At 44.9% G+C, this 24,311-nt stretch overlaps 1 gene segment (V, D, J or C); it reads right to left on the bottom strand.

Moving 5' to 3' along the window:
* Positions 1-15,997: 15,997 nt before the first annotated feature.
* On the bottom strand, positions 15,998-20,844 carry LOC128099527 (T-cell receptor beta-2 chain C region-like). The segment is given in 6 exon segments: positions 15,998-16,221; positions 16,513-16,619; positions 16,759-16,776; positions 17,286-17,663; positions 20,625-20,750; positions 20,838-20,844. Coding segments are annotated over 6 exon segments (657 nt in total).
* Positions 20,845-24,311: the final 3,467 nt, after the last annotated feature.

The following is a 24,311-nucleotide window of genomic DNA, read 5'->3' as shown; positions in this document are numbered from 1 at the left end:
TTACTCTGATCAATTTGACACTCTTTTGAGACTCTCAATATTAGTTGGCCTGAAGTTGGCCTAAAATTCACCTATGCTATATCCATTTTTTATAGTATTTTATAATATTTTTTCTACCCATTTTTATTCTAGATAATATTTATTTACTTTATCTTTTTGTTCAAACTGAAATATCTAATATGCTGTTAATGAAATGTAATATACTTTCAAATCATATTCATTGCACTTTTTCATTTAAAGATATTTTATTTCAGTCTTTATTTTTCATATCTCTTATTAATTATTATATTTTCTTTTTCCATGTTGAATGTATAACACATATTAATCTTTAATACCCCTAGTAATAGGGGTATTGCTTTTGTCACATGTATCATTCCTCAATCTGTCTCCATTAAGTGATTTTTCTCCTCTTTATGGACAATATTTCTTTTCTTACATATTTTTATTAGATATCAAATATCTGAGTTTTATTCTGGTGGAGTATTTGCAGCCCTTTGAAAACCTCTGGATTATGTTTGGTGGTGCAGTAATTATATGAAAACAGACTGACATTTTCAAGTCTTGCTTTGAAGGTTTGTAAGTCATATCTAAAATAAAACCTTTCATACCTTTCATACATGGCTAATTAGCCCCATGGCTGAAATAATATGCTTGTCAGGATTCTGTTTAGTACCAGCTGAATGAGATCTTTCTATTCTGGCTTATAAAGACGCCACCTATTTCTAGCCCTGGTGAATTTGGAGTTGCCTGCCTGCTTATTCTTAGTGGCTGCCCCTAGCTATGGACAGTGTCTTCACATGCATTTGTTTCTTAGAACAGGTAACAACTCTATTCAGGCGTGACTAGGATTCTTAGCTTCAGTGAAAAGACTTTCAGGATGAGCCTGTATAGAACAGAGATAGAGTTTATAAGAATTTTTAAGTAGATTATAAACATGAATATTGAGAATTTGAAAAGAGACTCTGGAGAAGTAAGATGCATTCCAAAGCCAGGTGGAGTTCCTTAGAGAGTCTTACAATATTGTCTTCACATTAGCCATAAGTACAATTTTGGTAGATTTTGAGGCTGTTAGAGACCTATTTCTAGGGAAACTAAAAGATTACAGGGTGGTTCCAGGGCTGTACCGACAAGGCTGCAATTGATGGGGTAGATGTTTAGGCCACAAAGTTAATGTTCAGTCTTGCTTGAGACTCCCAGAAACTATGAGACAGGAAAGAGGCCCTACCCAAGTCATATACATTCATGCTGTCAGCCTGGGTCACTGCTATTTTAGCATAACATTTATGTATGAAATGAATGCTTTATGTGAGCCACCTTCACAGCAAATGCTGCTGGTGCTGGAACTCTTGCTTCTCAGCTGGTTCCCTAGTGAAGGGCTCGTTTTCCTTCCCATGTCTTCCTACTTTTCCCTGCCTTCCTAGCCAACCTCGTACTGTGTTTGGTTTGGATTTCTCTTTATGTATTGCTGCCTAAGCAAAACACTTCATAGCTTTGGGCTAGGGCCATCAAGGTCTCTGTTCATTTCTGTCAGGGATCACTGTCTGTACCACCTGCTGTCGAAGGCCTAGAAACCATTCTGATGGCCACTTTGAAGCCTTCTAAAGCTTCTAGAAGCTGCCTGTCATCCTTGACTCATACCCATTTCCTGTTTTCAAAGCCAGTAGTCTAACAACCCCTTACCCCTTGTCCTTGGCTGCATTTCATTTTCTTCTGCTTCCCTTAACCATGTTCAAGGACTGTTGTGATTACATTGAACACACTAGAAAATTCTGGATACACTCCCTAATTTAAGATCGTCCAATAAGAAATCTTAATTTCTTCTTTGACAAAGAGGTAAACAAGCATTGTGTAGGTTATTGGGGTTTAAGGTGTGGACATCATTGGGAGGCCATAATTTCACTCACCACATGCATGTCTGCTTTCCAGGTTCTAGTCAGTGTAACATGTCAGGGACATAGGATCTTGCTTCCCTACACAGATAATAATCACAATTCTCTTCTGCTGTCAGGATTGAGTTTCTAGTTTTGCTCTCTCCAGCTCTCTCTCTCTCTCTCTCTCTCTCTCTCTCTCTCTCTCTCTCTCTCTCAATCCTTTATCTGATTAGGACTCATATAAGCAAAGGGAAGGACATTATCGTAGTCTATTTTGTGGTGCTGTAATGGACCACCACAAACTGGTACTTTATAATGAGCAGAAATTTATTTGTTTATTATTCCAGAGGCTGCAATGTCCAAGACCAAGGGCCTGATATCTAGAAAAAGACTTCTTGTTATGCTATTTCATGATAGAAGTGCAAGGAGAAATGTAGGAAGAAAAAGGAATAAAAAGAAGGACAGTAAGAAATAGGGAAGGAGAGAGGGAGAGAAATAGGGAGAGGACAGAGAGAGGAAATGAGAAAATATAGAGAGAGGGAGAAGAAGAGGGAGGGAGAGAGAGGGAAAGGGAGGGAGGCAGGGAAAGTGTGTGTGTGTGTGTGTGTGTGAGAGAGAGAGAGAGAGACAGAGAGAGAGAGAGAGAGAGAGAGAGAGAGAGAGAGAGAGAGAGAGAACATGCCAAGCTTATCATTTTAAGGAACTCACTCCCACTATAACAGGATTAATTCATTCTTAAGAGCCAAGCCTTCATGGTCTAATCACACTTGAAGGTTATTATCACTGTTGGAGTAGTGATTAAGTTTTCAATACATATGCCTTGGAGGACACGTGCAAGCCACAACAGGAAACTCAGACACGTGACTTTGACTGGCTCTCTGCCCCTTTCCATAAGCTGTAGTCATTTTTAACTCTTGTAGAGGAACAAAGAGCCTTCACAAGTGTCTTCCAAGTTTATTATATAAACATAAAAGTTTATAAATGATAAAGAAGAGGTGACTAATATAGCCATTCTCTTCATGTGATTCATTAAGAATCAAGTCTAGGATAGTTTGTGTGTGGGGAGGGGGAGGGAGAGCCCAAGAAGGTAACAAAAGGATTTGATAGGAGGTTTACCAGAGAAATGGGCCCCCACCTACAAATGCCTTTCCTTAGCAGGTTAAGGAAAGAGGCAGCCACAGGTCAAGCCAGCCTCTGATTACCTGGTCTAGTGAACACCTCATTAGGGCTAGATGTGGCCAGATCCTTCCCTTTCAAAGACCTGCAGCCACCGAGCCCAGAGTTCACATCCCCACCAACAGATGAATGCCTTGAATGACTGAATGAATAAGCAGTGTTGCAGATGGTGATGGAGAAGGAAAAGAGCTTTTTTTTTTTTTTTTTTTCTCTAAGGCATCAGCCATATGGAAGGAACTTCAAGCTAGAATTGTGATAATGATCAGGATTTAGGAGCCAGCTGGTTATTCTGATCTGACTGATATGCCTCCTCACCCCCAATCTGCTATTTCACACTGAAGGAGGAAGACTGTGTTGTTTCTACACTTGGCAGTGAGACGGAGCCAGTATGACCAATGGATTACGTCAGGTCTCATGGGCTGGGATGGCAGCTAAATCTGCCAGCCTAATGAAAATATGATGCAGTCCCACTGAAAGCAGGAGTAATGAATTCACTTTTCTCTGCTGACACTTCCTACCTCCCCTCTTCTCTGTGCTTACTTCTCATGCAAGGGCCCTCCCACCACCGTGCTGCTCCCCCTTAGAACAAATCAATCCAGGAACAAAGAAGAGTGACTAAATGGACAAAGGCAGCTGAAGAATGTATGTGTGTTTGTTATCTTGGGCCCAGTCCCCCAAATCCTGGCATGATGTATTCTATCAGGTTCTATCAAGAGATTTATATAAACTGAGACTGAGCAATTTTCCAACAGCATTGGCTTCCTGCATTGCCTATAGCTATTTTTCATCATATTTCTAAGTGTTTATTGCATGCACACTATGTGTATCACTTGCTTTCTCGGTAAAATAAATGTTGTAAGAGGGTTAAGTAGACTTAGAAAAGATGAAAAATAATAACCAAACGAAGCATGCCCTTCACAAACATGGTGCACTCAGATGTAAACAAATGGAAAATGCTGCAACTGAAGCCATCAGAAGGAAGAGCTCCAATATTAATTAAGCTGTGCTTTTACAGCAACAGCATCAACAACAAATGCATTAGGTCACCAGCCCCCCCCCCCCCCCCCAAGAATCGGTGAAGCACTTCTAACACCTCATTTGCTTCAGGCTCCACCTCCCTGGTTGGCCACATCTACTGTTTCCTTTTCCAGGTCCTCACTTTAAACCACTCGCCCACATCTAAGACTGAATAATTGTTTTATAAATGAATGCTTCAGAGAACAAAGAACAGCATAAGTGAGGTTCTAAGGGACCAGTTGGCTGTCCTCCAAGAATCTTGGGGTATTATGTCTCATCCCAGTGGAATGAAGCTCCACCAACTGCCTTTTAGACATTCCCTCTCAGCTCAGTGTCATTATACTTCTTGCATCTCTGTCATCTTCAGCTCCTACCTGCCAAATCTTCCCCTTGTGAATCTTCCAGTTTTGGCTTACTTGCATGGCTTTAAAGGCAATATTTGTAAGAGTGCTCACTCTGTACCAGGCACAACACATCTTTGAGCCATTTGTCATTTATTGGTGTTATAGTCCTTCTCATTGGGTATTATTTGTCACATCTAAAACACAAGACAAGTAAGGATCAGAATTAGCACAGGCTTCCTACACAGCCAAAGGAAAGAATTCTAGTACTGACCTAGACCCATTGAATTCCAAGGCATTATGAGATGAGTTCTCTGCCTCATGTTATAACTAAAGGGGAAAAAATAGATCTAGACGGGCCTTTGGAGGCACATGGAACACAGAGCCCCCAGCTTTGATCCCTTCAGTAGTTAATTCTGCCAGTCCAGGTCTCTAGTCCTACCTTCCGAGGATGAAGAGGATGTGGTCACTCCCCATGTTGGCTGTCATAGCAGCTTCCTTTACTCAGAACTACACTTTTCTCCTTTGAAAATCCTAGAGACCTAAATCTCTTGAGCTGCTGTCTGCTTTCATGTCCCTCCTTTTGAGCCATCTAGGTGACATGTTCTGACACTGACCAAAACTCCCTTTCATCATCCTAGCAGCACTAGGTACTCTGACGGTCAAAGACACCCTGACGTCTCCAGGAGGACCCAGAGGGAGAGTTTGTTTGCAGGTAAATAATGAATCATTAACTATATTTACATACCAGAACATCAGCGGGATTGCAATGATGCTAACAAGTGCCGAGCACAGCTGGTTCCCATGGAGGGTGGGGACGACTCACCACCTGCTTAAGAAAGCCCAGCCTCATTTTCTCCCCAGCTCAAGGGGACTTAAACCTCCACTCTGGCAGCTTGTCTTGAGGTGGGAGGGGACTGTGCATCTCTGGCCTAGAAGAGGAAGCGCGGAGCAGACAAGCCTAGGCAAAGACCATCTTGAACTATGCTCTACTCTCTCCTTGCCTTTCTCCTGGGCACTTTTTTGGGTGGGTGCTCACCCCACTGGAAAGCCTCCCTTCAAATCTTTGCTCCCATCCCAATACCTTTAACCTGGAGTCTTTACTGCTAGCTTGCCTCTCTTGACCGCAGTCCCCCCCCCAATTACCAAGATGTGCATTGGCCTTTCACCCCATGTGCAGGATTGGCTCTCAGTTTCATGTCATTTAGAAAGGATTTGGAACTTCTTGTCTCCCATTGCCCTGGAACATTTTTCATCCCTAGCTCTTCCAGAGCATTGCTCCCTGGGATTGATTCCCTGTGCCAGAGCCGCAAGAAAATAAAGGCGTAGCACTTTCACTAACTAGGGGGGCTTCTTCTCTAAATAACTCTTTCTCTTTTTTACAGGTGTCAGTACCCAGATTATCCACCAACGGCCAGCTGTCAGGGTGCAGCCTGTGGGCAGTTCACTCTCTCTGGAGTGTACCATAACAGGGAAATCAAACCCCAACCTCTACTGGTACTGGCAGGCCACAGGAGGGACCCTCCAGCAACTCTTCTACTCTATTAATGTAGGTGAGGTAGAATCGGTGGTGTCTCGGAACCTCTCAGCCTCCAGGCCCAAGGATGGTCAGTTCACCCTGAGCTCTGAGAAGCTGCTCCTCAGTCACTCTGGCTTCTACTTCTGTGCTTGGAGTCTCACACTGAGAGGGGTGGGGCAGGCATCTGTGCAAAAACCACACCCTTTCCTTAGTCCTACCACCCTCACTAGGAGCCCTCACTAGGGATGGGTGGAGGGGGTTTGTGACTGAGTTTCTGGCTGTCAGCCAAGTTGAAGTCTAGAAAACAACATGATTCAAGTCAGAGCTCTTCAAAGAAATTCATTAAATTCCCTATTCCATGACTCCCGTGTGTAGAACCTGTGAGTCGCCTACACATAGTAAAGTTTCCAGTTCATGGGTATCTGGCAGTAGGATATCATATGCCAGTCCTAAAGCAAGCTACTCTCCTCTAATACCTTACACTTGTCCCAAACTCCCATTGAGCTGCACTGGGCATACTCATGGACATATGTGGCCAAGAGAAGTGGGATCTACCTGTAGCTGTACGTGATGCCAAATGGACTGGTGAGCGGGTAGGGGAATGCCAACTCATGTAGCTCAATTAGTTAATTTCACCTCTGAGAGTCTCTCCATCTTTCTGCTGAGGCTAGAACATTTATAGATGCTTGGACCTGAGACATTAATCAGGGAGGAACAAGATGTCATCAGACAGGTATGCAGGATAGAAATTAATGCAGGGAGGTTCTCAGCATGCTGACTAATGCCGAATGTAAAAGTTTTACAGAAAATGTTCATTCAGGAATTATGACTGCTGTTTTTGTTGTTTTGTTTTGAGACAAATTCTACTGTGTAATCAAGGCTTGCCTCAAATTTGAAGCAACCCTCCTGCCTCAGCCTCACAAGCTGTGCCACCAGGTCCAGAATGGTCTTGTTGTCATTTAAACTTCCCAATTCTCTGTCTCTCATCTCTTCTTTTGTACCGAAACAGGGATGAGACCGACAGATGGTGGCATAAGAAATACAGGAGGCTGAGGATAAAAAGGAGGACCATGCTTGATAGAAAAGGTTTAAAAAGGAATAGTGACTTGGATGGAAATGAAGGAGAGAAAAAGACTGATGTGAGTGGTTGGAAAGAAATACACTGGTTACCTTGGCAACTGAGATTCCTTTAATCCTCGGTCCTCTCTAGACCATATTCATAACAAGGAATTTTCCCCCAATGTCTCTTTTCCTCCACAAGAGGGCACAAGAAGTCTTAAAATCCTCTGCTCCTGGCACATACATATCTAGGATGATTTTGACCTATGTTTATTTTCAATATGATTTAATGTACAGAGAAAAAATCAAAAGAGAGATGCTAAGTGATCAACAGAACACGTGACAATGCCCAACTCTATGACACTTGAAGGATGACCTCTGTGCAAAGTAGCTAGGAGACAGAGAGCCATTATGAAGATTAAAACAATGACATATTAAAGATGGAACCAGGCAAAGTCACAAGTAACACATTTGGCTTCAAGTCTAGATTTCCTCGTTGCTAAGACTTAAGTGAAGTTATGCAATCTCTCTAGATCTTATTTCCTTCACCAGTAAATGTTGCCTCTGTGGATTGTTAGGTAGTAAATGAGATTATATTTTGCCAAGTACTATTACAAAGACTAATTTTTGGCAGGTGTCTTTTTCCTCTCTTGAAGCTTACAAAGTATTTTGATTGCAGCTCCTCCAAATCATCTCATTTTTAAACATTTAAACAGAAAATATGTAACAAACTTTAGAATGCTAGATATACTTGTGTGGCAAACCAGTGCCAATTGTACCACATACTGGGTCTACTCTAAATTGACCCCCAGTCTTTCTTGTTGGCATGCTACACTGCCTCAGGATTTGTTTTCAAGGAGAAACATCACAGGTGTTGCCATTAATCAGGTGGCATACGTGAAACACTTTAAACAGAGGTTTCATTCCTGTGTAGCTCTGTAGATAAAGTCTAGAAAACTGACTTTCAAAGGAGAAACAATTTTAGCTAGATTTAATACAACTTCATTCCAAGTGAGTGGGTTGTTTGAATAAAAACACAGAGGTCTCAGTGAATTTAAGATCGGGAAAGAAGTGAGGGAGAAAAAAGTCATGGTGGTGGCCGCAAGTAACCTAGCACATCCGTAGACCCCAAGAGGCTCTTTAATCTGGGCTCTGCTGACTCCCCATGGGAGACCTTGATTTGGGGGATCTGGGGATGCGGGGTGGCATGGGAAGGAGGGCTGGGGGGTGGGAGGAGGGAGGATGGGGGTCTGTGGATAGCATGTGGAGTGAGTAGAAAATTTCTTAATAAAGAAGGTGAGGGGGACGGGAGAGGGGAGAACAAGGGAATCTGTGACCGATATGTAGAACTGAATTGTATTGCAAAATAAATTAAAATAAATTAAAAAAAATATCACATTTCAGCGCAAATAAAATATCACCACACTAAAAAAAAAAAAAAGAAAAAGAAAAGAAAAAAATTAAAGGGGTAAAAAAAGGAGGCCTTGAAAACCAGGTATTATACACACTAGAACAAGTTAGCATCCTGCATTCAGTTTTCGGCTCCTATTCGTGCATAAGAATCCTATTGCCTTAACTGTTTCCATAGCACCCAGAACCCACAACCCCAGTCACTGTAACTACAGAGGAAATGGGAAGGCAGTTCAGGATGGCATATACTAATCATAGGTGCCATCCCCTGCCAACATCAATCTCATGCTTTCTGGCTAGATGTGGCTATTTTCTAGAGAACCACAGGGACTCCAATTTTGATTCTGACTTTATAGGTGTGCCTACATAACTATTCCCACATCTCTCATTCACACAATTTTCACACATGCATTACAGAGGACCATGGAAGTCAGAGAGACTGCCCTCAGGGATCTCAGCCATCATGGGAGTGATGTGGCGACACCCTGGGGCCTCTTGACCTCTTTAGGAAGGTAGAGAAAGGCCCCACTTTGGGAAGCAGTTGACTCTAAGACTGGGCTACTTCATATGATTTTCAAGGACTGTATGATTTATGTTGGGTATGAGATAGGCAATTAATAGACTGCTATAGAGTAGGATTGGTTTGTGTGGATCTTGAGACTGACTTCGCACTGCCACCTTTGAGAGTTTCTGAAGGTCTGGCTTTCTGTTCTTTCCTGTATTGTATGTAGTTCTCTTCCTCATCTTGCCCATATGGGATGGGAAATCTAAAACACATGGACCTTTCAGGCTTTATTCACAGAGGATATACCTCAGTAAAAGCCAGCCAGTGCAACCCAGACAGAAGTTCACATGTCAAGAGACTATCCATTTTGCATTCTGTTCATTATTAGTTAGTCTCTGTTCCCATGACTCGTTACTTAAATGGACTCTCATTACATTAGTAGAAAGAAATGGAAGATACATGTGAAGAGAAGTTGGAGGGAGTGTGGGGACAGGTGGGAGGAGGGGGTGTCAGAGAGATGTGGGACCAGAGGAACCCCAATGAGGTCAGAGCAGTTATCGCAGCTGTCTCCAAGGTGCATACTGTAGGCTTCTATTTCCTGTGTGACCTCCAGCAGGTGTGAGAGAGGTTAGGTGGGGGGCTTGAGCTGAGATATATGGATTCCCCTTTAGAGACCCTCCTTGCCCATCTTGTTCTTCCTCACTGTCATGGTGATAGCTGGAGGCCAATGTAGAAAGAACCGCATAAGAAGGGCTTGGGGGCAGGATGTGGCAAGTGTGGTTCCCAAAATGCTCAGAATGTGGGTAAGGGGAGGAACTTTCACAGGCACCCAAGATGTAGGACCCAGTAAATGTCAAACCACATCCTGTTGTGACTCTCTGAGATGGAGCTAGGGCAGGTGGCTGTTCTTACTTGGTGCTGATGTTACTTAGAGATAAGCAGCCGGGCCTCCAGAACTGGGCTGAGATACTTCCATGCCTTCCCCCATTGTCTGCAGTAACCTAAAAGACTCCAGCATGCTTCTCTTCACTTGCTGATGCTTGATGCAAAGCCATTCTTCTTATCACTGTTTTCTTATTTCATTCATGGTCCTGTATATCTTTCCTGGAAGAGGTCAAGGAAGCAGGTGTTAGGATCCCAATGTGCCTAATAAACTGTGGGACTCAAGGTCAGCATGTCCCTTTTCAGGTCAGGTATCTTGTAAGACATGTCATAAATGTGTGTGTCTGGAGCTGGGAAGAACTTAAATTTCCCCAGTTACCATTCTCAATGCTACAAGGACTGCAGAATTTTAACCACCAAACCAACAAGTAGAACCTAAGACTCCTCATGGAGCACGTTGATTCAGGGAGATTGAGGGGGTCTGGAAGGCTGGAGATGATAAATGAAGAGTCTAGCACCCTGAGACTGGGGACGGAGGAGGGTGAAGAGCTGATTCTCTGAGTTTTAGCCAATCCTGGACTCCAGGCAGAGTTCAGAGAACGTATGCTCCATATCAAGCTGAGATCTTGCTGTGATTTTGTGAATCACTTGTACAAGAATAAAGAAGTCAGTTTGAGATAGTGTGAGGATGGAGGGATAAATATAATGAACTACAGAATTAGAATCTTTTGAGGCTAGAAAAGTTGGAGATGTATTGGAGAAAAGTGAGAAAATTAAAGTACTTTTTGTTCTCTCCTACACCCTCAAAGATAGAAAAGCAACGGTTTGCACACAGGAGCAGCACATGTGTGAAAGAACTAGAATTTTGAGTCACAAGTGATCTCTGAGTCAATGGCAGGATGTAGATTAAAAAAAAAACTGTAAAGTTACCCCCACACAAATGACACCTAAGACCTTAAAAACAAGGGGTATAACTAGGTTCCTCTTCACCCTATGTAGGTCAGAACCCACCTGGTGTTGAGTCCTTCTGAAGGCAGTGCTTTCAGAAGGATAGAAGGATACAATTGAGCTGAAATGTTTTTATAAGAAAAGTATCTGATGTGTGAGGCACTGAATACCCAGAACTGTGTATTTGAAGGGGAAAAATGAGAAAACTGGCAACATTGAGCACTGGAAAACATATTTAGGCGAACATAAATTATAGCACTTGATAGTGATCAACCCCATGCTAAAACCTGGAACATTGCATGGACTAAGTAAGGGGTTGTAATTGAGTGAGTCTATTTAATACAAGGGGAAGCCGAATCTTTGGTGGCCACCTGCTTAAAGTCACATAGCTGGGAAGATGCAGGAATAAAGCCCAAATCCAGATCCTTTTGTCTTTAAAGTCTATGTTCATTGCAGTCACAGTTTTTAAAGTGAAGATTATTCTCCCTCATAGGTTTATGTAGTCCTCTCCAAGAGTTCCAACTGCCTTCTGAAGCTCTCTCAGGGGGACAGAACTTTAACCTGAGGAAACTATGCATGGTAAGACTCATGGATACTTAAATAGGTAGAAATTCTTTGTAGAGATGCCTAGTGGCTGAAGGACTTATTCAGACAAGTGGGAAGAGTGAGAGAGTTCAACACTGTGCTGTTGTTTTTTAACATGCAGATGGTCTGTAAGTCCAAGGTCCATTTAAGACCATTGACCATATAGTGAATGTGTAGAGCTGTGATTGCTCATGTGTCCTAAGACTTGGAGCTGACGTCACTGTTTCCAAACCCATCACTTATCTAGAACAATGAATCTGGTTAGAACACGGTGGGTGGCTGTGCTTATGGCATCAAGACACTGTTACATTCATAGATAAGAGCTGAAATCAGTTTTCTAAAAGTCGGATGAAACTTTGAAAACAGACACAATAGTCGGCCCATTTTAACTCTGTTTGCTGACCAACAGATGGTATTTACTCTTCTCAGAGATACTGACCCCCCACCCCCGCCCAGGCAGCCGTCTTCATCTTCAGTAAATATCTACAGGAGATGAAAAGACTATGGATAGAGAGAGAAAATAAACATGTAGCTGGGACTTAGGTGATGGGAATAGTTACCTGAATATATCTTGCCTGTTGGAAGGAGATATTTCATGTAAGAACTAACATTAGCAAAGTAAATCTTAAAGAGAGGCAACGTGGTAGAAAATGAAGGGATTTTTGATCTGCAAATACACAGGTTAGGAGGGAGGAGGAAATATATCACAAACCTAACACTATGACATGTTTTGTGTTTGGGTCCAGATCTCCTGAGCAAGCTGAGAACTGACTTGGGGGCTCTAGCCACTCTTCTACTCCCCAACACTCTAAGTGGAACTGATGAGGCATGGCTACACTTGTGTTTTAATACAGAACTTCAGCAGAGGACTCTAAGACCCAATCCTCCACTCCTACATCTACACCTCATAAAAAACTCTTATATAGGACATGTAGGACCACGCATCACACAGTTCTCTCTGGACCACTACAAAGAAGAAAAATGGGGAAATGGCTAAAAATAAGACATGGAGTCGTTAACAGGATCCCTTGGAAGTATGTCAGCTCTTTTTCTAATGTCCTTTTCTCCTTCCTCCCTAATTGCTTTTTTTATTTTTGTTTTGGTGCCTGTCCTGGATCTCGCTCTGTAGACCAGGCTGGCCTCGAACTCACAGAGTTCCGCCCGGCTCTGCCTCCTGAGTGCTGGGATTAAAGGTGTGCTTCATCACCACCCGACCCTAATTGCTTTCTTTAAGAAAAAGCAGACCTTTGTCTCCCAGGTGATCCTACAGACTCCTGAAGCATCTCCAGTCCTCACGCTTACATAGCCCAGCACTGAATCCTGTAGTGGGAAGATCTCCAAGGACACTGGTGCCAATAGGAAAGTTCCTCTGGGCAAATGGAGTTGACTCCAGTGCCATCCACGCAGGAATCCTTCCTTTTGCCTTCCAGGAAATTATCACTATCACATGCCTGCTAGCTGTCTCCTTACCCTTCATAATTCACAGATCGATAAAGGTTGTGAGTTAGTTCCTCTCTGAGAGTGCTACCTATGAGGAACTCAGCAGTGTCTCACAACATTGTGAGAACTTGGGAACCTTCAGGAGTTTTTTCAGAGAATGTTTTATGTGAGTCTCTTCAGCCAGTAAGCATGCTTTGTCTTGGCACTGGTGACATTTGTGGAGTTTGCTGTGGACCCTGTCATACATTTTGTCTTTCTCAATGACAAACAAGTTATATCAGCCTTGAGTCTAGAACAAGTGGACCTATTCAGATAAATGAAGAATCTCTCTGGTGTTTCCCTTTGCAAAAATAACTCTGTTTCAGAACTTCCACCCTGAGATGTCCTGTGCTCCGGTCTTATGAGAACAGTCACACTTCACTCTCTGTGTCCTCAAATCACACCTCTTCAGTAGCCTTGCTGTGCTCACTTGTTTTAGATACTATGACAAACATTATAAATAGCCCTAGCTCAACCATTTTTTTGCTCAGCTTACCCTCAGGGAGAATGGAAAGGACCCCTGGATTGGTCCAAAAGGATCCACTTTGATTCTAGAGAAAGAGGCTGAGGCTCTGAGTGCTGGGAGTGTTGTGAATTGTGTCCTTTGGGACAGACAGGGAAACTGCAGTTAAGACTTGGAGAGAGATTTGGAGGCTTCCCTCCATCCTGCAAAGTGTTGGATGGGGTTGAGGTAGAGTCTGTAACTCCACCTCTGTTATGCCCCCTGGACTGAGAGGGTTGAACTACTTCTGGCCTTGTGTCTTCCAGAGGAAAGGCCTGCTGGCAAACTCTCCTCCTCCAGCCTGCCACCTCTTGCTGTGCCTGCTTTCTGCACCCAACAGCAAACAGTTGCCAAGCCTTCAGACCCAGTTATCTCCCACACGGAGCTATCCTCTCCCCACCTCCACTCGGGTCTAGTGCTAAAGGTGCTTAGTCTGTCGCCGATCTACTTATTCACACCCTGTTCTCTAACATCCCTCCCTACTCTAATCTCCCTGGTCCACACAACTCCAGTTTCTCCAAAGCATTTGCTGGCATCTCTCATGTACTTATCTTCCCACCCCCACATGAGAATGGAAACACCACATGTGCTTATTACCTCCATAGGTCTAGGGAGTGGAAGACATCTTTTGTGAATGCAGGTGTAGAACTTAAAACCCATCCCCACTGTTATTATATATTTTAGCCATCATCAAAACAACTACAGTAAAAATATACACAAGTGACAAAGATAATTACCCATAGAAAACCAAAACCACAAAGCCTTAGTGTAATTGGAGGCATCTATAAAGTTACCATTTATAGATGTAACTATAATGTTACGATCTCCTAGGCCGAGCCTGACAAGAAGCTTATCCTTTCTGGGCTATGAAAACTCCCAATCTGGAGCCTTCCAATTTTACTTTCTGGACATGTAATGTCTTGAAAGGAATAGTGTACCTCCAGGATCATGCCCACCCAGAACCTCCAAGGGAGGCTTTGTTTGGAAAAAGGTCTCCTCATCTGCAATTGATAAAAGGCTAAAAATGGAAATGTTCAGGACTTAAGGTGAGTCTCAAATCCAATGACTCATGTGTAGAAAGAGAGGAGAAGGGCATGCACACATGGAAACATGGGATAGAGTGCCACATGAAGGCCAAGGCAGAGCTGGCACAAGACCAGGAGTACTGAGAGCAATGGGAAGGAGGAGGAGCAAGAAAGGATTCTTCCCTGAAACTGCCGGAGAGCACTGACATGCTGGCAATGTGATGCTTTTGGACTTGGGGCCTCCAGAACTGTAAGAGAATTGATTTCTACTGCCCCAAACCACTCGGTGGCACTTTGTTGTATGTCTTGTACATGTTGTGTTGGCAGCCCTGAAAAACTGATATTCTGTGGAACTTAGGCAGCCTCGGTGTGATTCTTTCTAGAGGTACTTTCCTAGAGCTTGTGAGCAGCTGCTCCAGGGTCACCATGATACTGTGAATGAGCACACCATCATGGTGACTGCTCCAGGGTCACCTTGACACCATGAGTGAGCACACCATCAAGGTCACCGGGAGGGGGAAGCTTCTAGAATCATTATCTTTGGAAAAACATATTGCAGTTTCCATGGTTACTATTTGATCTGCAAACTCCCGTGTCTACAGCTGTGAACTAGGGAAATAATTTCCTTTTAGTGTCACTATAATTATAAATGCACGTGTCACTGCTTAGCCTAAGACCCAGAGACAGTGAGCAGTCTCTCAGGAAGGCACTTCCTCCTTGTCCTCTCCTTTCTTAGGTTTTAGACTTTGCTTCTCACCCCAACACTAGCAACTGACTTTGAAGCAGGCCTTGTCACCGTTCTGTGCTATGCATTCTCTAATCTCTGCCCAGTAAATTGTTCTATTATAATGATTAAACCACACAGTCTACACTGCTAAGGTAACTGTCTCTGTCTAGGAGTGGCACCTAACTTCCTCAGCCCAGGGTGCTCTGGTCTCAATCTAACAAGGAAATTTACATACTGGAAGGGTTACACTTCATGTGTGATACCTTAGTCTCTACTGGACCCCACCCAGAATCTGATGCTGTGTGCCATGATCCCGGGGAGACCACTGTTCCTAAACTTCATCTGCCAGTTTTTCTACTCTCATTGTCTTCTCTAAAACCTGAGGCTAGACATGGAGAGTTCCACAGATCTTTTTTATTTTGGTTTTCTGAGACAGGGTTTCTCTGTGTAGCTTTACAGCCTGTCCTGGAACTTGTGCTGTAGCCCAGGCGGGCCTCGAACTCACAGAGATCCGCCTGCCTCTGCCTCCTGAGTGCTAGGATTAAAGGCGTGCACCACAACCACCTAGCCAAGTTCCACAGATCTTTAGTTAAAACTTTCAAACAAGATAAGCCAATGATACTAAGGATAGACACAGATAAAACTCAAAGCTGTAACAAAAGGCCTGGGCTCTGTAATCTCTAGGTCTGCCTAGCCTCTGCGCTGTGATGGGTGGGGTTATTGTTAGGGGTAGTTTTCTTTCTCTGTCCATATCCTGCTGGTGTTCCAGGACACAGTCATTGCCCTTCAGACAAAATGGCTCCTTGGAGGATCTTGAGTACATAGGAGAAAGAAACATTTTTGGCAAGGAAGCAGGTTTGCCACCTCCATTTGCCTTTTCAGACCAGTAGGAGTGTCAGTAACAGCACTAAACAATAAAGGCCCCAAAGATGCTGCTGAGACACAACCAGGCCCAGCTCAACATTTTTTATTGATTTAGTCTGCTTCAGAGTCAAGAGGTCAGTCTTTGGGTAGTGGCAAGGAAGGACAGATATCCATGGAGGAAGAAGAGATGCTTTGAATAAAGAACAACTCCGGAAGAACAGGGATTGGAGAAGGTGCAGGAGAATCCAGGACTAGGATCGTGAACAACCCAGGATGCACAAGAGTTGGTCTCAGGAATTTTTTTTCTTGACCTGAGGAGGAAAAGGTCTCATTAAAGAGCCAGGAACCATGAAGTAGGGGGAGGGGTCAGATTAGGTGGATTCTCCAGTATGATTTTGAAAAGAGCTCCCTGGTTCTCTTCATCTGCCAAGAGTGCATACATAACCGTTTCTTCATTTTTCTCTTTGGTCGGTGTCCCTTATGGTCTTTTTGAGATGACAGGATATATTGGGGGCTGGGTCCTCCTCTGAGATTCCCTTACATTCCAGGTACAGTAGTCTATACCCTCCCTTCAACTGCTTGTCCGATCCTTCCATTCTTACCATGGCCATCAGCACCAGGGCGCTGACGAGCACAGCATACAAGGTGGCCTTCCCCAGTAGGATCTCATAGAGGATGGTGGCAGAAAGAACCCCCTGGCGATAGGATTCTGTTGACAGGAAAGGAAAAATGGACAGTGCCTGTGAGCAGGTGGCAATGGTCACCCTCGTCCTCGGTTTCTGTAGGTTCTTGGCTTTCCAGAGCCCAGACCGTGGAAGAACTCAGAGAAAGGGGGGAGGCTTACTCACCTGAGGTGATGCCACAGTCTGAAAGAAGAGAGAGGGAGAAAAAATGGGTGAGCGAATGTCACTGCTTGGGAATATTGAGCCCTAAACAGCAAAATTTAAAGCTGGACTCGAAGGCCACAGACAAGTGCAAGTCAGATGGTATAAGCACCCTCCTCACACTGTCTTTCTTAGGTTGAAGGACAAGTACAAGCCACTATCACTGTAGCCTTAAAAATCTAGGACCAATAATGTGGCTGAGACACAGCACATAGATGCTGGGCTGCATGGTAGGTGTGAGGGAACCTATCAGCACAGATCAGAGGCACTAAAGGACAGGGGAACCAATGGGCCTGAGCTGCCCCATTAAGTTTAAGTACGCTGTGGGAGGAAGTAAATGCTATGGTTTTCTAACACCATGTCCCTGATCATCACTTCCAGCACTCTGGCTTTCTGCTAGGTCTATTCTTTGCTTCTACATGGATCTTTCCATTTTTCTAGGATACTGGTGCTATACAGTCTCCTCACCAACACCCCCAGGTCCCACATACCTGCTCGGCCCCATGCCTCTGCACTGATGTTCTGGGTGACAGGCTTGGGCGAGGGCTTGTCCCACTCATCTTCAGCTGTAAGCCCATAGAACTGGACTTGGCAGCGGAAGTGGTTGCGAGGATTGTGCCAAAAGGTTGCAGAGACCCTCAGGCGGCTGCTCAGGCAGTAGGTGATGTTATTGGTCTCCTTGGAGGGCTGAGGGTCTGTGCTGACTCCACTGCGGAGCTCCTTCCCATTCACCCACCAGCTCAGTTCCACATGGTCAGGGTAGAAGCCCCTGGCCAGGCACACGAGGGTAGCCATTTGTTTGTCGATGATCTCTGCTTCTGATGGCTCAAACAAGGTGACCTTGGGTGGGCTCACCTTGCTCAGGTCCTCTGGAAAGTAAAGAGGGGTGGAATTAGCATTTTGTTGACCACTCTCTGAGTCCAGTAGAGACTGTAAGTATCTGAGATGACTGAGGGCTGAGAGAGTTTCTGAAAAAGCAAGTGTGTTGTAGCAGGCCCCATTTGCTTTGGAATCACTACTCCATTTCTCTTTTTTTTCTTGCCCATTACTTGTATTCATCCAGTATTCCCTGGCCTTCCATTCTCATAAGGGGATACTATAAATGGTCCTGCCCAACACTCTGCACAATGTTCCTTTATTGACAGTGTTTTAATCATCCTCCATCAAGTAAAGGCTACTTCTGATTATTATACGTAGCAGTTAAAAGGAGCCTGCCACAGAAATCAGAATTACAGAAACTGAATCTCAAGCAATGACCTTCCACGCCCATGTGACCATGGGAGAGTCTCTGGAATGTCTCTGCATCAGTTTTTCTATGCTTGCAAAATGAAATGCACAGCACTGACTTCCAGAACTGACATAAGGATTCAAGATATCCTGCCTTAGCCAGGGTTTCTGTATCTGAAGCTAAGGGGCAGAGGAATGAAGGATAATTAAGAATGAGATAGCCATTTGGCATAAGGAAGCTTCCCTCAGACCACAATCTATAGATGACCTATTTTCATGACCTGGATGTGAAGATACCTTGGTCTACAGTGTGTTCAGGATGTAAGGTTTACTGAATTTTGTGGTGTGTGAAATAAACCTATCAACTTCTCTGCCTCCAAATACCACCAGTTCTTTGCATTTTCCTGGCTGTTCTTTGTTTCCAAGCAATTTGGCGAAAATGCAGAGATAGATACATTTTGTTTCAGCAAACCACAGTCTTCTGGATAAGGGAGAAACTTTCCTCTGCCCCTTTCTTATATTTCTACGGATATCACCTCATTCCAGGGCTCATGTCATTGGCATCCAGTCTGCAGAATTCTTATGCAAGATCACAGGCTTAGTGCTTGGTGTCAACCTCTGCAGCCGTCACTTCGGAGTTCTGTTTCTTTTTAGTAGAAGTCTCCACATTTTTCATTACCCTATTTTTTTTGACAGCATCTTCCTCTGTGGTCCATCATGGCCTAGAACTCACTATATAGTCCAAGCTGGCTTAGAACTCATTGTGGAGCCCAGATTGGCCTCACATTCATGGCATTCCACTTGGGTCAGTCTCCCTAGTGTCTAGTGTTGGGATTGTAGATGTGGGTCACCACACCTTGCCACATTTTTATTTTTGGCTAAGCGCGGAAGCATCCTGGCTGCCTCTGCTTCTGCTCAGCCTCTTTTTCCCCTAATGCCTCATTTTTTATTTATTTAGGTCCAATGGACCTCCATGGAAATGGTAATAATCTTACTTCTCTCTGTGGTACATGACTCTTATCAATTTTTCTGCTTTTGGTCTGACTAGCCTAACTCTGTCTCATAGATACTGGCATTGAGAGTCTCCCAGGCTTCTATGGAACTGACCATCTTGCTCAGTCCTCATCTAGTTCCTCTTGCAAAAGCCAAAGACTTGCCTGAGTCAGGCATTCTGTTCTCTATTAATCAACACCATAGTCAGGACAAATAGAAGCAGCTGCTCACTATACCCTAAGTATTACTCGTATCACACCACGGGGAGACTGGGGGTAGCTGTAAATCCATTTGTGTGAGTCCCCGAGGATTCTTGGGAGGTAGAATTGCCTGTGAAAGTGAACTGTGTTTTAGTAAGCTGCTGTTGGGATGTGATTTGTTTGTGAACTGGACTTGCTGTGGGAAAAATTATAAAATTCCTTTTCCTCCTTCTCAAACCACCTCCACATCTGTATCCACAGAAGAGGATCGCACATTAACTTGCTTAAGCTTACCTTATCACCAAAGAGCCAGGACCGAATTTAGCCTCATCTGGTTATAATGTCTGACTCTTTTCTCTATCCCACCTGACCACAGGGAACCAGAATTTCCTTTAGGCACACTTTTACATGGCTGAGTCCCCTTGGATTCAGCTTCGTGTTCTAACCACAAATGGTGTCCACTGTTGTTATGGTTATCAAATAATACAGCTTCACATTCCCAACCTGTGAGTTATTTCTCTTCTATAGCCGTGGCCCCCATTGCCAAGTGATAGTTAAGGTCTATTCTAGTATCGGGATCCTAAGGTTGTTCAAGCATTTTTCCTCATCTCCCAGGCTAAATATTTGATTTTAATGTGTGCTTACCATCAACAAACTCCCTTCATGATCTGGTCTGTCTAGCCTGGAATACATGGTGTGAACAATGAAGATTTTGAGTCAGGATTCAGGGGAATAACCTGAGGATATATAGACCCCAGTGAATAAGATCTCCCTGACTTGGGGCTGACTAGCCATGAGAAGGTATAGAAGCATGTCACTAGGCTCCCATCCCTGCTTCAAGGGATTCCAAACTTAGAAGGGAAACAGTGGATGGAGTTTAAAAATCAATAGCATGTCAACACCACCAGACTTTTGATTCTTCTGTTCTGGCTTATGTTTATCTGTCTGTCCTTGGTTTCTTGCCTGGCACATTCTCCTCCTTTGAAAAGACCCTCGTTTGAACAACTTTTGCCAATGAGACCATCCTAGAGGTCAGCGGCAACACCCCTGACAACCCCCTGCCTCTATATCTGCCCTTTTCTCTCCTGTTACTTTGCTCTCCTGTTACTTATTTTCAAAAACAAGTTTGTTCCGGAGTCCTGATAAATCCTTTTCTCCACCTCCCACCCAGTGCGTGCAAACCGCAGAGAAAAAAGAACTAAACCGACTCTGTCCTGGCTTGCGAGAGCAATGCTTGGCACCCAATATCCTCCCTCACGCAGCCCTCCCAGAAGCGGTGAAGTTGGAAGCTGTATCCTATTGCAGACTCGACAGGGAGCCCTAACCCCGATCTACCCCAAACTCCCCCCCCCCACCCCCGGGGACCCAGGAACTAAGGATGGGAGCGCGCGCGAGATACCCGAATCTTACCTAAGACCGTGAGCCTGGTGCCCGGACCGAAATACTGCTCATAGGAGCACAGAGGCGCAAACCCACACGCAAACCCGCGCAATGCAGTGCAGCGAGCTAGTCCCCAGTTTTGTGACAATCTCCACGCTACTCAGCCTTGCACAGGGGCTGGGAATCCCGTGCAAAGACACCAGCAGCCCCGAGGCTCGCCGCTGCAGTTGCCGAGAAGCTCACCTAGCATGGTCAACTGGCTGCCAGTCCTGAAAACAAGGTCTGCGGAGCACAACCCGGGGACTCCCCACAGAAACCCGGCCAAGGCACCCGCGCCCACTGCAGCCCCAGCCCGCAGCCACCATGCTTGGGACCCCAGCTCACCTAACACGAGGAGCCTCGTGCCTGGCCCAAAGTACTGGGTATCTTGGTTCACGGCACCAGAGCCCAGCACAAAAACACCCCAACTCACCTAGCACTGACAGTCGGGTGCCTGCACCGAAGTACTGGGTGTTTTGGCTCACAGCCCCTTGCTACAGCACAAAAACTGGCCCTGGCCATTCTTACCTGGGAATCCCGGTAAGGAGATGCCTGCCCATTCCCTTGGCCCCTCCTATCACTAGGTCCCAACTTACCAAGCACGGTCAGTCTGGTTCCTGGGCCAAAATACAGCGTTTCTGTGCTCACAGCCTCCAGGCTCAGGACAAAAACTCAGTGTTGCCCACCCCTGCCATCCCAACCCTGGCTCAGATCCCCATCAACCTTGAGTGCTCTCTTGATGCCAGCATCCAGTCCAGAAATCCCTCCCGCCTGGGCAGGTCAGCTCAGACTGAGAGGAAGCTGAACAGCTGCCCTCCTCGGTCCATCTTACCCCCATGGTAGCCCTCCAGCTGCCCTGCTTACCCAACACTGTCAAATTGGAGCCTTCCCCAAAGTACAGCTGCCCGGTGTTTGCACAGTTCGGGGGTTGCTGGCACAAACCCCGTCTTCCCTGATGTAGGGCCTTGGATGGCTAAGCGCCCATCTAAGGCTTTCTGGCTCCAGGGGTCGGTCTCCCTGGCTGATTATGTTACCTTCTCTCCCACCTGTGCGGCTGCTGCCTTCTTACCTAGCACCGTGAGTCGAGTCCCTGGTCCGAAGAACTGTTCAGCATAGGAACACAGCAGAAAAGGGCTGCCAAGAACTCTTCCTCCTTCCTCACCTTCCTTAGTGTAGACCCAGGGTTACCCGATTCTCCATCTAACTCCAGAACTGACAAGGCAATCTGGACATTGCGTGAGGCCAACCTAAATTTGAAGAGGAGATGCAACATTTGGCTTGGGAAGCAATATCCACCTAATTCCCTCGGGGGTTGACTCAATGAACTTGAAATCTGAAGGCTTCCTGGTAGGGTTGGATAGCCTCTGATGAGAAAAGACTTTTAATACCTTTCCCACAACGTGTTTATTTATTTGCTTAATATTTTTATTGAGTTCTTAATTTACCATGCATGTACAGATACTTTGCCAAGGGTAAGCCTTATAAAAGGGGCTGAATGGTGAACCTACTTCCCTGGACTGGCTTTCACATTCATGGGAAGCTGTCTAGGGCAAGGAAATTCATAGCTAACTGTAAGACCTTGTGGGACCACTCACATAGACCCCCTCCTCACACGGCAAATGCATTCCTTGGGCTGAGAGTTCACGTTCTCAGGGGTAGAGCTTTTTGTAAAAGCACCTCCTCTATTTGAATCATCGTGCCCCCCCCCAGTCCCCACAATGTTATACTTTGATACAAAAAAGTTTCTCCCCACAGGTGCCCTCCCCGAGTCCCCGGGCAGGGGCAGGAAGCCCAGGTGGCAGGGAGGTTAGCCTGACTGAGAGGGGCTGGGGAAAGACTAAAGCTGGGTAAATTTAAAGAAAGGAGGAGCTTGGAGAAGATCTTGGTACTAATGGTGGTGGTGTTGATGGGGGCAGGGAGCCCCTGTTCTGAACATGCTCTCACCCTGGGAGACCATCTATGTCACTGGGTCTCCCCTCTTTGACTCACAGTGCCCACCTCCTCAGGCTAGCATTTATAGTGAGGTGGGTGGGAGGAGGGAGGCGGAAGGGCCCCCCTCACAGGAGAAACTCCAGAGCAGTTGATGCAACTTGGAACACAGAGACAAATAGCACAGAAACTGCCATCATTCCTATTGCTTTCCAGACAAAGTTCAGCTTCCTCACTCCCTTCTTCCACAAATACTTAGCGGGTACCTATATGTGTTAGATTATATGCTGTTTGCAAGGAAATGAGCCCATTCTCAGAGGGGCATGTGCTGGTATCATTTCTCAGCCTTGATTTTGATTATTTCTGTCTCTGACCCTTGCACCCTGGTAAATGGCTAACCTCTGAAGCATTTAGCCACATAGTGTCTGCTTTTTCTCCTGCTTTCTGGTAAGCTTGGCCACTCTCTAGAGTGCACAGATGAGACCACTTTTGAAGAATCTGTCCCTTCTCGTGCCCTTGTCTGATTAGCTAGCTGCTGAGTGCAGTTTAGTGGACAGTACACAGAAACTTCAAAGCACTGGCTTTTATTTCTGCTCTTTTTCTTCATGGCTTAGTCCCTTTATGGATAGGTGGGTTTCTTGAGGACTGTGGTTTAGTTACCTCTGTTCCGTGGGTGGTCAGAAGTAATACATTACAGTTGTATGTGTTTAGTGAGTGGGTACTGTGAATATACATGTAAATATGTGTCTCTGTGTAGCTATATATGCATGTTTGCATAGATTAAACTCTGAATCATATGCAATAGAGAGGGGAAGGCTGTGTGGGAGTGTAGATGGCTGTTTTGGGAGGACTCCACAGAGATGACTGCATCTAAAATAGGATCACTTTTATTTCCCTCATCATTCACACATTTATTAGAAAATTACTACCAAGTGTCTATCCCGAACCAAAATACCATAAAGTATTGCAGGGTACTATTTAAAAAATACCCTGGTTATGGAAGAACCAGCAGTTACGTGGTGGGGGGTGGTCAGATAAGAAACAGTAAGTGTCATGAAGGAGGTCTTCACAAGGGGCTAGATGGTAAAATACAGGGTGTAGTTGATCTAGTCTTAGGGAGTTAGATGTAAGGATTTGGCAACAGAATGCTAGAGAAGGTTTCAGGAAGACACTTAAAGCCACGTAGGATTATTGGGGGAAGAAGGGGCACCACATTGCTCCAGATGGAGCAGGCAGAAGAACATAAGAATGGTCTGAAAGGGATGAGAGGAGTGGGGGTATGTGGGATTATGAGGTAAAATGAATCATCAGCTCTTTATGCCATTCTCAGGATGGTAGCTACCCCACCATGGTGACATGACTACCCAATCATGGTGACATGACTACCCCACCATGGTGACATGACTACCCCACCATGACATGACTACCCCATCATGACATGACTACCTTACCATGGTGACATGACTACCCCACCATGGTGACATGACTACCCCATCATGGTGACATGACTACCCTACCATGGTGACATGACTACCCCATCATGACATGACTACCCTACCATTTTTAGAACATGAATATACTGCCATGGTGACAATGAGAACACAGGGAGCTCGTGAAGGCTTCCTAGATGTAGAAATAAGTCTTGCTCTTGCTTTTAGGAAGTTGTATTTTCTGTACTTCTGGGCACAACCATGGGGTGTTGTTTAAATCCACCTATTTCACTAAGAAATAATTTACCAACAGATTGGT

The sequence above is a fragment of the Peromyscus californicus genome, unplaced genomic scaffold, assembly GCF_007827085.1.
Source record: "Peromyscus californicus insignis strain IS unplaced genomic scaffold, ASM782708v3 Scaffold_6__1_contigs__length_162567912, whole genome shotgun sequence".
Lineage (NCBI taxonomy): Eukaryota > Metazoa > Chordata > Mammalia > Rodentia > Cricetidae > Peromyscus > Peromyscus californicus.
Note: the sequence above shows the minus strand (reverse complement) of the source record. Positions and strands in the feature narration are given on the sequence as shown.